Source organism: Seriola lalandi, unplaced genomic scaffold (genome assembly GCF_002814215.2).
Source record: "Seriola lalandi dorsalis isolate HSWRI2012SDOR001 ecotype SW California unplaced genomic scaffold, Sedor1 jcf7180002054898, whole genome shotgun sequence".
NCBI classification, from domain to species: Eukaryota; Metazoa; Chordata; class Actinopteri; order Carangiformes; family Carangidae; genus Seriola; species Seriola lalandi.
In genome coordinates, this window is record NW_019525450.1 from 4,884,662 (window position 1) to 4,898,443 (window position 13,782).

Sequence of the window (13,782 nt, forward strand, 5' to 3'; positions counted from 1 at the left end):
TTTGAAATATCAATATAGTATATAAGACTGTGTCCTCCAGCATATGGAACACTAACTGAATTGCTGAGTTGTAAACCCCACACACTCCAAGTAGGATAAAATGTATCTAAAAATTCAGTTTGACCCAGATATGATACTATTTATGTTGCATGCAATCCTTAGCTTTAGGATTTTAATTACAGATTGCTGTGGACACACACCTCTGTAAAGACAGACCATTTGGTCAGCTTTTGCACACCAAATTTTTTTAAGGGCAAGTCTTATGGTCTGGCTTCTGTTTTCTGCTGAACAGGTCTATTTTTAGTTCATCATTCCTTAGTAATATTTTATACTTATAATTAATACTTAATACATATGATCTGATGCTATCTCACTAATGTCTCAGTTTCATGCAAAACATTTGCCTCTGGATATTGTCCTGCTTTGAGTCAAGGTGGTAGTCGCCAGCCTGGCCAGATGAAAAATTGTTACCAGCAAACAAATACAAATTTGGTCTTAAATGTTTTCAAGCACATTAATATATTCCCTCACCCCCTTGTCTTCCCTGCCTCCCCTCTAGCAAGGGTATACAATACTTGCAGCATGAAGCATATCGTACAATACATCACATCACATACATCACACTTGTTGGATTCTGTAGTTTGTGAATCCTCTGCTTTTATTTGCTGTTTAATTATAATGCTACACTGTGAAGAAATCGTCATAAAAAGAAATAAAAGCCTGTAAAGCATAAAAAAAAAAATTAAATAAAAAAAAAAAATTAGAAATTTTTTTTTAAGGCAACATTTCCATGTATTGGTTGTTGGTGTTGTTTGATTTCAGCCTCAGTTTATCTCTTGACCTTGTTCCCTAGATAACAGTAAAGAGAGCTCACCTCACAAATTTCATCACCAAGGGTCTCATTAAAGTGAAGACATCAAGGGAAGGGGTTTTAATGAGGAAGTGAATGTACCTGCTATAATACTTAATGCCATTGTTGGCTGAAAACCTTATACCTTACAAAATACAACTATATCGCACAAGACCGTTAAATAGATTTCATTGGCTCTGTGTTTGTAAAGTTCAGTCAGCAACTAAAGTATCATGTTAACTTTTGGCTTAAACCTTAAGGGGATGAAGGAACTCTGCAAGTTCTGTTATAAGGTTTTCACCAGACACTGATTATTGTTTGCACGAGAACCCTTTCACAGAGACAGACAAATTTGTTTTATGGATACACGACACTCACTTTTTTCAGTAACAAATATGCACAAACATAAATTGTATCTATGAGACACACACACACACACACACACACACACACACACACACACACACACACATACACACACACCACCTTCCTTAAGCGTGTTTCACCTTGTTAGTCAGCATAGTGTGTGACTAAAACATGCACACACGTTCACACACACTTTTCAAACTGTCTTGTCCAATATGGAATGTTTGCCTGCAGCCTCCTCTGGAGAGCCTCTTGCAGCATCCTGGCACCAGCCTCTGAAACATGTTGGTGCAGTAGTGTATCACATGAGATTTCATACTGATAGACAGAAACATTTGATGTAGTTTACATCACTTTTAAAGTGCTCTACTGCTTTTATAAGTGTACACATGCTGCTGCTGATAAGACTGCAATTAAAATACTTACAGAGATGGATGGAAATTTATTCAAAGGTAGAATTGTTAAAAATGTATTTAGTGACAGTTTGAGTGTTGTCATCTCATGAATAATGGTGTGTTTCAAAGAGCTGGGTGCTCCTCTGTGCTTTATGTGCTTTTAGTTCTGAGTTTGAGAGAGTGTTATTAGATAAATACAAGAACACATCTTTATTATCTTGGTGTTACTCACTTGCTGCCGCTATATCTCCCCTCGTGTCTCCTCTCTCTTCACCCTGAAGGAAGCGGCAGCTGCAATTCCTGTTGGAGGGGCGTGGACGACGAGCAGGGATGAGTCCAGAGGAGCTAAGAGACAACGGGAAGCTCCTGGGCGAAAGCCTGAGTAGAGCGCTGTTCAATTACCCAAGCAGAGACTGCAGTGCAGACAGCCCTGAGGTCAGTGCTGTTTTTTTCTCTGGAGCTTTCTCACAACACCCCAATGGTTATGAGAAACTGCAACAACTCTTGAAACAGACTGTTACTAGTTTAATACCCCATCAACCCATTTGTTTGCTATAACAGACAGACAAAACCTCAACCTTAAAAACAGCAGTAAAGAAGATTACGATCACATATGTTTTGCAGAATGCACTTTGTCAACACCGGATACACTCACTTTATTATGAACTCAATACTAATACTGTTCCTACCATACTAATACTCAAAACAGCTTCAGTTCTTTGCTCCACAAGATGTTGGAAACCTTAGATTCTGCTCCATGTTGACATGACTGTATAGAATCATTTCTGCTGATTTTTTCAGCTGCACATTCATACTGCTGATCTCCACTTCTACCAAGTCCAAAAGGTGTTATATTGGATTCAGATCTGGTGACTGGGGAGGTCACTGAATTACATTGAACTAACTGTCACAGTCATGAAACCAGGTTGAGACAAATTTTGCTTTGTGACATGGTGCATTATCATGCTGGATATAGCCATTAGAATATGGTAAATTGTGGCCATTCATTGATGCACATGGTCAGTAACAATACTCACATAGGCTGTGGCATTCAAACCTTCTTTGATTGGTATTAAGGGCCCTAAAATGGACAAGAAAACATTCCCCACACCATTACACAACCACACCACCACCAGCCCAGTCTGACACAAGGTATGGATTCATGTTGTTAAGGCCAAATTCTGACTCTACTGTCTGCCTCAGCAGAAATCCAGAATCATCTGTTTTGGTCAGCCTGTGCCCACTGCAGCTGCAGGTGTTTGTTCCCGTCTGAAGGAGTGAAACCTGATGTGGTCTTCTGCCAATTTTGCCCATCTACCTCAATGTTGGATGTGTTGTGTGAGATGCTTTTCTGCTCACCACAGTTGTAAAACCTGGTTTTCTGAGTTATGGTAGCCTTTCTGTCAACAAGTTGTTTCCATCCACAAAAACTGCTGCTGTCTGTATTTTGTTTGTTTTTGGCACCGTTCTGAGTAAAATTTAGACACTGTTGTTTGTGAAAATCCAAGGAGATCAACAGTTTCAGAAATACTAAAACAAGCCTGTCTGGCACCAACATTCATGCCACAGTCAAAGTCACTGAGATCTTATGTTTGATTTTAGCTTTGACCTGTATTTGCATGATTTTACGCCCTGCACCGCTGCCACATGATTGGCTGACTGGATAACCACATGAATGAACAGGTGTTCCTAATAAAGTGCTCAGTGAGTTTATGATTTCACTTTCTGTGCTATTATACTGTGATTTCGAGTGAAATTCCATGTTGTGCTCCACTGCAGTGTTTCCTTAGAAAAACAATTAAGCAAATTGCACTGCTATTTGATGTAGTCACTTGGATCTTGGATCAAGGACACAGAAATCTACTCTGCAAAAAAGAAGTGACAGAACTTCCAAACTAGCCAATGAGTTTCCTGAAAATCAAGCTTCCCTTGGTGCCACTAGACTTGTGCTAACAAATGGAAACCATACACCCACTATTGCCAGAAATTATGCATTGGCAGACATAGCATATAAACCCCACATCACATCCAGAGGCTTTCACAGTGATTTCTGGGATCTCAAAACCTCTTTCCTCAACCGAATAAAGCTGACGTGACCTACACCCCGGCTTACTCCTAGTCTCAAATATTACCTCAAGCTTTAGCCACCTTTCAGTTACACAGCAATACATACATGGTATTTGGGACAACGGCCCACTCAGCACCTGAGAAGCCTAAGAAAACAAAAAAAACATACCAAACAGGTACTGCAGCATTTTTGCTACCATGGCCTTTTTTTCCTGATGGAAAGCCGTCAGCAGCACTAATCCAGTTATAATGCAATTTTATTTCCTCACCTCCATCCACTGAAGATGAAGTGGTTCATCTGTGGTTTTGTCTGTGCGGATCAGATGCTGCTGAACAATACTGGTACTTGTTCTGGTGTGGTATTGCTCTTGCTTGTCTGCCTCCTGTTCAGGTCAGCTCTTTGATAACCTGTCTGAGTGGATGCACATTTTTATTCATCTAGGATAAGTTTAAACCTACATTGATTCAATTAATTGATTAGGCAGGCATTTTAGCTTTTTAACCAATACCAAAATAAAACCAATAACAGCAATGAATTTATGCCACTGCCTGATATAGCTGTATAGCTGTGTTTCTGTGGCATATAGAACAAAGTTACCCTTACTCTGTGCACATACAATGGTCATATTGTTGCATTAGGGTGACATTGTTTTTATTGTTTTAAGAGGCACGTTTACTCATGAATATATACAGTAGTTCTGTTGGTGCCGATGTTTTAATAAAAATTAGTTTTCAATTGCAGCTTTATGGGGATCTTCTCCATGACATAAACCAACTTAATCTTTTCTCTCTATTGTACAATATTTGGAGACTGTAGTTTTAACCAGGAGACTATTCTATCATTGCCATGAAGATGGCAAGTTAAGGTTATTCATGAAAAACAGAAAAAAAAGCTTTGCGCACAGCATTTACTTCAAGGTCAGAGGTAGTGGAGGTGAACAAGGTAATGAGAAAAACTATTACACTTTTCAGAAGTTTAGTCATCTCCAGTTAAGTCATTTCCCTTTAGACATAACTTTATATCATCACTCACCCCAGAAATGTAAATTCAAGTGACTATGAACTATACTATACAACTATATTAATGTTTAACACTGTGCACTGTGACAGATACATTTAAATTATGATACATCTAATGAGTTTATCCATTGACAGCTTCTCCATAAGGCCTAAATCAAATGATCAAGATGAACTATTTTCAGTGGTTAAAAATACTACTACCACTACTCTTCACCTTAATGTCACTATAACACTCAAACCAAATCAACATTACCTTTGTTTTCCTCGCAGGAGGGCACTGTGGAGTCATCGGAGCGTGCTTCCATGATAGAGCAGTACCTCCAGGAGCTGGTCCATCGAGCATCAGACACCAATCTGAAGGGCGAGGCTCTTCACAAGCTTTGGCCGTCCATGTTTGCAGAGATGGTGAGAGACTGTGTGTTGGAGATGAGGGACCGAGCGGCCTTCTGCCAAGCCAGCCTTGCAAAGCTCTCCGAGACCAAGTGAAGAGGACCAAAGGTTCACTCTTTGACCACACACACACTGCGCACATGTGGACATTGTTTTCCCGGTGGCCTCCAGTCTCAAATGCCATCTATAACACGTCATCACTTAGTGACTTTATCAGTTATTAAAATGTTTGGAAATGATGGGTGTATTTCTCCAGTGTGGGGAAACTCTCTCTTAAGACGGATGTAGACTGTTTTAAAGATAGCTAAAGAAACTGTCATGACAAAGGCATCTTGATTGAATGTAGATTTTCACTTTAAACGCGTCTGATTATTTAGTGCTTGGAGCTGTAACATACTTGAGGAAAGTTATAGGGATTAAGAGACTCAAGGTGCATTGTGGTCCCTACGGAGCATCCTCTGCACTTTAAAAGCCTTCTGAATGACCCCTCTTCATCATTACCGCCATCAGCTGAAAATGACCGGTGTCTCTTTTCTCGAGACTAGAATGATTTTTCTGTGGCTTAAATCTTGTTTCATTGCATTGATCTCTCACTTTCTCCTGCCTGACATAAAAGAAGGGCACAAACAAGGACAATGACTTTTCTTTGTTTACCACTGATTTTCTGTATTGTACTTAGTATTAAAATATTCTGTATTAACACTCAGGTTGTGTATATGGTTTACATGGTTGTTTTTCTTAGAAATGTCTTCCCAGGAATGGAGAAATCAGGAATCAAATCAGTCAACATTAGCTGTTTCGCTTTAGGTCCAACACCTCACAGACCACGGGTCTCCCATGAGGCAGAGGCTGTGTGTGCGTGCAAGCTAGGTGGTCCAGATACCATGAAGGGTCCTCTAGGTGGTGTGAGCTCAGGCTGGAATGTCCCCGAAGGCATAGAGGCAACACCAGTTCCTCACCACCTGTTCCTGCTCTCCTCACTCAAACCAACCTGCAAAGAATTTTTTTTTAACCCTTATTTAATCAGGCATGTCAGGTGGAGAAAGAAGCACCAACCTGGAGGAGTAACTGCAGGGGGATGAAGTGTTAAATGGTTCTACACACATGAAGAAGTTGACAGGTACTGCTGTCCCATGTCATCCACTTCACTGGAGATCAATGCCTTGCTCAAGGGTATTTGATTTGAAGACAAGAACACCGGCTTGTATGTTAAATGAGTTTGTCTCTTCTCAGTTCTGAGTTGTTGTCCTCTGGTTTTCAATGTCATTAGTGACCGATAGTGAACTTTTATCAGTGAATGTTTAGGTTCATCTTAATGATCCTGGTGGTAGACTCTCACAAGAAAGTTTAATCCAAACCAGACTTTTGGATAGTCTTGTGAAAGGCTTCTATAGTTCAGTATCTTCAGTACTTTATCCAGACATAAACAGTAAACAAATGCATACATTTTTTATTTTTCAAAAATCTGCATGAATTTTTGACATTAGAATTTACTATTTATTCTTCTGGAGATGTGTTGACCCAGATTTCCCACATCCTTCCACCACCAAATTAGATTTTTCCCCTGCTATATGGCAAAATACAATATCTCTCTATTGGTTAATCTGAATTGGAAGACAAACACAAATACCTAAATGTGCTCTATGACTGCATTATGTGTAGCTTTTTGGGGCAGCTTTCCCCTGAAGATCTCATACAAACATGAAAACTGAACGCTTTGTATTCTGCTTTGACAAGAAACCACTTGGTGCAAGGGTCTGCTATCAAAAAGCTACAGCAAGTTTATTTTGAGCTACTCTGATAAACAACATTGCTTTGTGCTGACACATTTTGTTGTTTTATGGGACTACGGCTGTCAACGTGAGAGACCTCTACTCCCAAAGGACTGACTGAACTTCATGACGAGTGACAGTGTGCAGAGACAGAGAGTAAGAACAATGTCTCATCGCTGGAAAGCAGTTTAAAAGTCCAGACAGTGTAGTACTTCCTGAGGCCCACACAGTTAACTCGGCTGAGCACTTTAACCTGAAGTCCATATGTCGTGGTGAGTAATAATCCACAATCAATCTGTTGCTCGAATTAAAGATGGTATTTGTTTTGTCTCTTTATAGAGCCGCACACTGGCATTCGTGATACACTTCTTTTTTGAGTTTTTGACAGACGGCAAAAAGCAGTGCTACAGACCTTGATCATTGTAAGTACATCACAACCGAGCTCGATGCTGATGGTGATGACAGGTGTCCCCATCCATTAATCCACCCAACATATTTCTCCAAAACAATCTATTTTTGACTGTGTACATTTTAAAAGGCAGTTGAGTACAACATTCTAGTAGGATTTTTCAGTTTAGGTTTTTTTTTGTGTGTGAATTTGAGCTATCATCGTCAATAACATGGCTGTTATCTAAGTTGATAACTGAACTTTTGGGTCACCAATGAAAGTGTTTTATGATGAATCAAAGCAGTGTTTTTGATCCAGTCATAACAGCACTATGGCAGACATGTAGGCCTCAGCTGCCAGGGCACAGAGATTCGCCAAGAGGGGCTCTGCTAATGAAAAACAAAACAGTGTAGTATGTTAGCAAGCCTGTGAAAGAAGTGTCATTTTAAGAAAGCATATAATTACACTAATATACATATAAGTGTATATTAGTCTGCCTTGTGTATCACTGTTTTAGTTCCTCATTTCCTACATTCCACAGAATACTTTTTGATAATCTCCAGAGAACATGCTGAAACTTTTATCATTCAGTTATAAGTAACAGTGTAATGTTGTTCCAATAATTTTATACAGATACACAGGAGGTTATAGTAGCAGAGAGAAAGCAGTATTATATGGACTCACTGAGAGACTATGGCCATGCAACATTATCTTCACAATTTGTGTTTGGGTGAATGACAAGCAATAAACCTAAGCACTGGTTTGGAGGCTGCATGTGATGACCCTCTGATAGTCTGGGGAAACGGCTGCCAATTCGTTCCACATCACAGCACCAACTATTAGTTTCTCCTGGAATGAACCAAGAGCATTGTTTATTGTAAGTCAGGCACTGCAAAAAATCCCAAACTGGAACTTCACTTTGTTTACAGTGTGGTTTTTATTCAAGATTAGATAAAATTAGATAACATCAAAGAGTAACATATTGTTAAGAAATCAACCAAATATAGGAATGATTGAAAATCGTGTTACATTGTCTTAGACAGCAGTGCAAGTATTTTTTTTTTTTTAAATCAAATAAGCCTTCATTGAAAACAATTAAAGTTAATTAAGCCATCATCGTATTTTTCACAGATGCAAAAGTACCACAACACTGTAGAATATTTTCTCCTGCTGAAGTGACTTTTAGATGGACATTTTTTCCTGCATAGTTTGCGTCAATGCACATTTTTGTCCAGACAACAGTGACTCGCCTCTTCAAATCTCGTCTCAAGTGACCTTCAATGGGTCATCCGGAACGGTAGTTCATTAACAATGCTTTAATTAGAGGCTTGTTTGCCTGTGAAGAGTTTGAAAACATTGTGGTTAAAGGCATATTCCTGAGCAGCATCAACATCTATGCACACATCAGTAAGGACGGTCAGCTGGAGCAATAAGGACCTGCTCTTCTGCAGATACATGCAGTGATACATATATATAGGCTATGTGTTTAAAATAGCTTTTGCAGTGTGGATTGGTATAGTCTTACATTTGTGATGTTGATACAATGATATATTTCCTAATATTTACAGATTATGTTGGCTAAATAATGAAGCCACTGTCAGGCCAGCATGAGCTATATACAGTGTGTCATAGTATGGTGTAATCCACTGAACAATGCATAGCTTTGTTTTGTTCTCTCAAATAAAACAAAGAGGCTAAAGAGAGAAATACACCATTTATTTCAGTTTATGAAAACTGTAAAGAATCAACCTCAGTGATTTCACTCTGGAGCAAAACATAACTACACACCGCTACTGTAGGCCATACAGAAGTATGCAAAACGCTGGGATCACCTTCGTAATGTAGGAGGCCATGTCCCATTTCTCATTAAGATTGAAAGACTTTTACTTTATCTAGTTTTGTTTATTTGTTTTTGGGCACTAAGTCATGGTGTGGGTCACATGCTACCCCTTATTGAACTGAGTTTAATTTAGACTAATTGCAGTGGAGGTGCCTAGTAGATTATAAACCACTATATAGACTACTATAGATGTTTCTCCATCATGTTGTAGTTGAGAAGATAGTACAGTTGTAATGAACAAAATTATGATGTCTGTCCAGGAGACGGCTTCAAGGAATTGTTCTCTTCAGTGGACTCAGGGTGGACCAGTGACTAAAGTGATCAGCTATCACAAGCATATACAGTATATATAGTGGCAGGAATATGTATGTGAACCCTCTGGAACTGGAATCATCAAAGACTCAGAAAATGTGATCTGATCTTCATGGTCACAGCTATAGAAAAACACAGTGTGCTCATACTAAAAACACTCAAACAATTATAATCTTTTGTGTCTTTATTGAATTAAATTCAAAAATTAATTCATTAAACATTCACAGTGCGGGTGGAAAAAGTGGGTTACCATAGATTTACATCTCGTGGTGTATCCTCTGAGGTTATGGCCATGAGGTCTTATCTTGATCATTGACAGGAAAACATGTCCGCCTACATCCTGGAGACTTCCTGTGCAGTCATAAAGGGGGTTTTGTTCACTGTGCTGCTCATTCACAAGACTTGTGCTCCTCGGCCTACCTGGTCATTTGCCATTTTCTAGTTTCCCTGTACACACCTGCTTTTTCAGAATGTACCCATCTGTTGATTTTGGCAAACTGACTACTTTTGATATCTCTCTGATAGATTTTTGCTTTTTTTGGGCCTCACTATCTTCTTCACCTGCGTGGTGACGTCTTTATTCATTATATTGACAGACAACTCCACCTCAATCTTAATGACAACTTTTAACTCTGAATGAAGTCTGAGCCACTTGTGAGGTTTTTTTTGTGTATGAACTAATGTCGAAACAACACACAGCTGTCCAAGAAATGTCAACGGTCCAAATACTTTTGAACCCGACTTTGGCACAATGTGTCAAAATGGCTATATCTCCCACACAGTTATTTCAATATCATCATAAACCTATTCAAATCAAAGCTGAGACTTCACACTTTAATGAATTATCCATTATTTTATTTCAGATATTATGTGCTGAGCTGTGCAGAGAACAAAAGACATTTAACTGTCCAAATACTTATGGACACTTGTGATTTGGATCAACTGACCCTTTAATCCAGCCGCACTAGTACAAATATAGTGCTGATGTTATTGATACTGAAAAGTCCCTTTAGTGTTTCACCATCAGAGCTGGTGGGTGGAGCTTTCAGCTTTGGCTTCACAGCAGCTGATAGATGAGATCATTTACCTGTCTGTGGCTCCACTTTGGACAGCTTTGAAAAACTACTGCGCTCTCGCTCTCTTTATTCCACACACAAGAAAACCCCAGCACAGCACTCACTGAGTGGGTGGGGGAGGAAGGGAGCCACACACCTACATATTTACATGGCACACACACACACACACACACACACACACACACGGACAAAGAGAGAGTAACAGTTGCGGCAGGGGGCGCAGCAGAGGTTGTTTTCTGTCTTTCGTGTCCGTTTCCAGCTTTCTGTCATTCTGTGTCTTTGCGCGTAAAAGCAGAAATGCCGGAGTCAACGGGATGATCAGGGTCCCGAGTTTCTACTGCGCCAGGATTTAACTCTCAGTCCGGAATACGGATTTACTGACTTACATGGCTTAGCACCAAGTCTCTTGGAGGGAAACCCTGCATTTCCACTTGGATGACTGTTTCGACCATGAGGATACCTGCGCGTGGAAATGGATCTGTGAACGCGACAGAGTAGGAAAAACTAGTTTGAAATTAGAGTGAAGTAACTAATACTTCACCATACCCGCATCAGTAACTTACAGGTACGTCTCCATATAATATGTGGGCTGTTATTTCTTGATTTCCATGCTGCAATAATCATAATAATAATAGCAATAAATCAAATTAATAATAATTAATTAGTGTGAAAGTGGAATGGAGTGTGTTTACTTTGTATTGCTTTTCTCCTGGTTTGAACACTGCAGCACTTCCCGACCCTCCTGTCTGGTTCAGTGAACTTAATTTAGACAAGGTGCAAAGTAGGGCTGAGTTATATGGTCTGGGGTGAAGGGTGAAAGTCCTTCCCTAACTGGCCCTCAGACCTGCTGTTCAGGGGGTGGCTTGTTTTCAGCAGGGGTTCCTCCCTCATTAGGAGCCAGAGGTCAGAGAGGTCAACCCACATGGTCAAGTGGGTAGAAGTCTTTTTTTTTTTTTGCCTGAGTCAGTGTATTGAGAGATTGTCAGACTGAGTGATGTAGTGGCAAATGAAACAAGTGTCAGGATTGTGACATTTGAGGGATACAGACAGGCACAGCTACCGGAAATGTAGTGTAATTCACACATTAAATACTGTCCACTTTTAATACTTTTATATGTCCAGACTAAAATGATGAGTGAAATCTACAGTATTCTATAGATGGATAGTGATTAGACAGAGTCAAAGTGGGTTTTCACCGTCTAGTGCCTCTGGGTTGGGGTCACACAGACAGCAGTTGTGTTGAAAATCAGTCAGTCTCACTCAGGTGTATGCTAATGTAAACTTCTCTCTTCACCCTTAAGTGTCTGCACCTCAAAATCCAGGAGCTATGTGGGGAGCCTGTGTCTGGATTGTCAGGTAATGCCAGTGTGATTGTTTAATAATGGATAATGGATTACATATGTGTTTAATAGTTTGTGCATTCATTTTTGTTGAAATACAGATGAATGTCTATGTTCCTATTTTTGTGTGGCTGCCTCATGTTCTAACCATCTATAAATATACCACTTTATCAACAGCAATATTTTAATAGCATCTTCTTATTTATTAACCAATAATGCCGTTTCAGTAAAACCATTTGTATCACCGGTAATCGCTTCTGTGTTTTGTCTGTAGAGTTTCTGTGCTGCTGCTGCTGCTGCTTTGGTCAGACCCCCTGGACTGCCAACACACAACAGACCACAGGAAGGTGAGCAGCAGTTGTGTAGCAGGTGGTGCTACTGAAAACAAATACATCTGTGTTCAGACATGTGTGATCTGTTTGACACGCTCACTTTCATGATAGAAGACCTCCCTCAAATAAGTCTAATTGCGTGGTTGGCACTGGTGAGTGGAATGCTTGTCTCCAAAGATGGCATGCATGATCGTGTCTTGTTAGCATAGCCAAACGCCATCTCAAGTTATAGACTTTCATTCTGCCTTCTTTTTTTTTTCCCCCCAGTGTGTGTAAACAGTGAGACTATTCCCAGGAGGAACTTGACCAGGGTGCTAATCTGTTAAATTGTAATGAGAGAGAGAGAGAGAGAGTGAAAGGTTGTGTTGATTGCAGGGAAAAATAGAGGGCTGATGTCTGCAAAACACCTCTTGAACTCTGCAGCCACAGGAACTTCACGGATGCAGCTAGTGGGTGCACCAAGTATGACGCTGACTGACAGATCAACTATCTAGTCAGTTTTTTGGGGGGTTGGTTTCAGTCAGCTCCATGTGTTTTCAGCGGGAGTCCAGCTGTGTGACCTATGGCTGACACGGGAGATGACAGTGGCGTTGAGTTACAAAGGCTGAAGCAGGGTAGAGGAGGAGGAGGGAGGTCTGGGGTCTCTCTGAATAGCTGCACAGTCTGATTGACAGCAGAAGAGCTTCCTGCCAACTCTCCCTACTGCTTCTGTATTCTCCCTCCATCCGCTAAAAGTCAAAGGCAGCTGAGCTTTTACTACAGCCATGTGTTTGCCCAGAGAGGTTGCTGTGAATAGAGACAAAGTGCTCCTTAAAGAGCAGGATTTCCACGCGGCTCCACGGATAAAGCCGGCTTGGCACAGGACTCCTGCTGGCAGGTTCCTCAAACAGAGAGCGCACTGATCGCTACTAATACATCCCTGGCAGAGCCGCACAGAGGGATAGAGTCAACAGTGAGAAATGCAGGTAGCCAATAGGGGATAGGCCACTAACAGACACCCACTAATCAGCCAAATCAGGGCTTTATAACCGTGAACAGAGGTCTGTTTCATGAATAGTGGTGGGAGGCAGAGGAGCAGGATAGTCATGTTGATGAGATGAGGTCAGTGACTTGAGCTTTTATACATGGCCATGATCTGGGGAGATTAAAGTCGTGTTGATGGAGGCTTTCCATCAATCCCTGGCATCCACATCTTGTGACACTGTCCTGTTTCTTTGCGCACGTGGTGTCAGTAATTGTGGTTGTTTTGTCTCCATACAGGTTCCTCAGAGGGCAGAGCCCCAACAGGAGTTCAGGGCTGAGCATGGAGAAATTCAGGGCTCCTGGGGCGCCTGGGGGTCCTGGTCAACCTGCTCCCGGACCTGTGGGAGAGGGGTACAAGAGCAGAGCAGACCCTGCCTGCCTGTTTACACTCCATCCCTTTATCCCTCGAGAAGAGCTGGAGTTCATCCCCAGCAACCTGCCCATGTCATCTCAGCCCTGCAGCCATCAGTTCCTCTGCATCGCGACACAGGCAGGCCTTCCAACAGCAGCAGTCGCGGTGAGCTGACGAGAGAGACCCGACCAGGTGGACAAAGGTACTGTTATCGGTCATGGCGATAGGTTTTTTTCTGGCCACAAAACAAACAAGTCAA

The 13,782-nt window shown here is 41.0% G+C and overlaps 2 protein-coding genes across 3 annotated transcripts in view; both read left to right on the forward strand.

Moving 5' to 3' along the window:
* lrrc49 (leucine rich repeat containing 49) overlaps positions 1-5,794 on the forward strand; it is a 37,253-nt gene extending 31,459 nt beyond the window's left edge. The window contains exons 17-18 of the mRNA XM_023429757.2: positions 1,893-2,046; positions 4,969-5,794. Coding sequence (XP_023285525.1) covers positions 1,893-2,046; positions 4,969-5,184 — 370 coding nt within the window. The 3' untranslated portion in view covers positions 5,185-5,794. The remainder of the gene's footprint in view (positions 1-1,892; positions 2,047-4,968) is intronic.
* Positions 5,795-10,570: 4,776 nt separating this feature from the next.
* Positions 10,571-13,782, forward strand: part of thsd4 (thrombospondin type 1 domain containing 4) — a 45,310-nt gene continuing 42,098 nt past the window's right edge. Inside the window, exons 1-4 of one of the 2 annotated variants that reach the window (XM_087180229.1) lie at positions 10,571-11,041; positions 11,778-11,832; positions 12,091-12,163; positions 13,409-13,725. In XM_087180229.1, coding sequence (XP_087036355.1) covers positions 11,804-11,832; positions 12,091-12,163; positions 13,409-13,725 — 419 coding nt within the window. In that variant the 5' untranslated portion in view covers positions 10,571-11,041; positions 11,778-11,803. The remainder of the gene's footprint in view (positions 11,042-11,777; positions 11,833-12,090; positions 12,164-13,408; positions 13,726-13,782) is intronic. The other variant, XM_087180228.1, reaches the window with a different exon arrangement.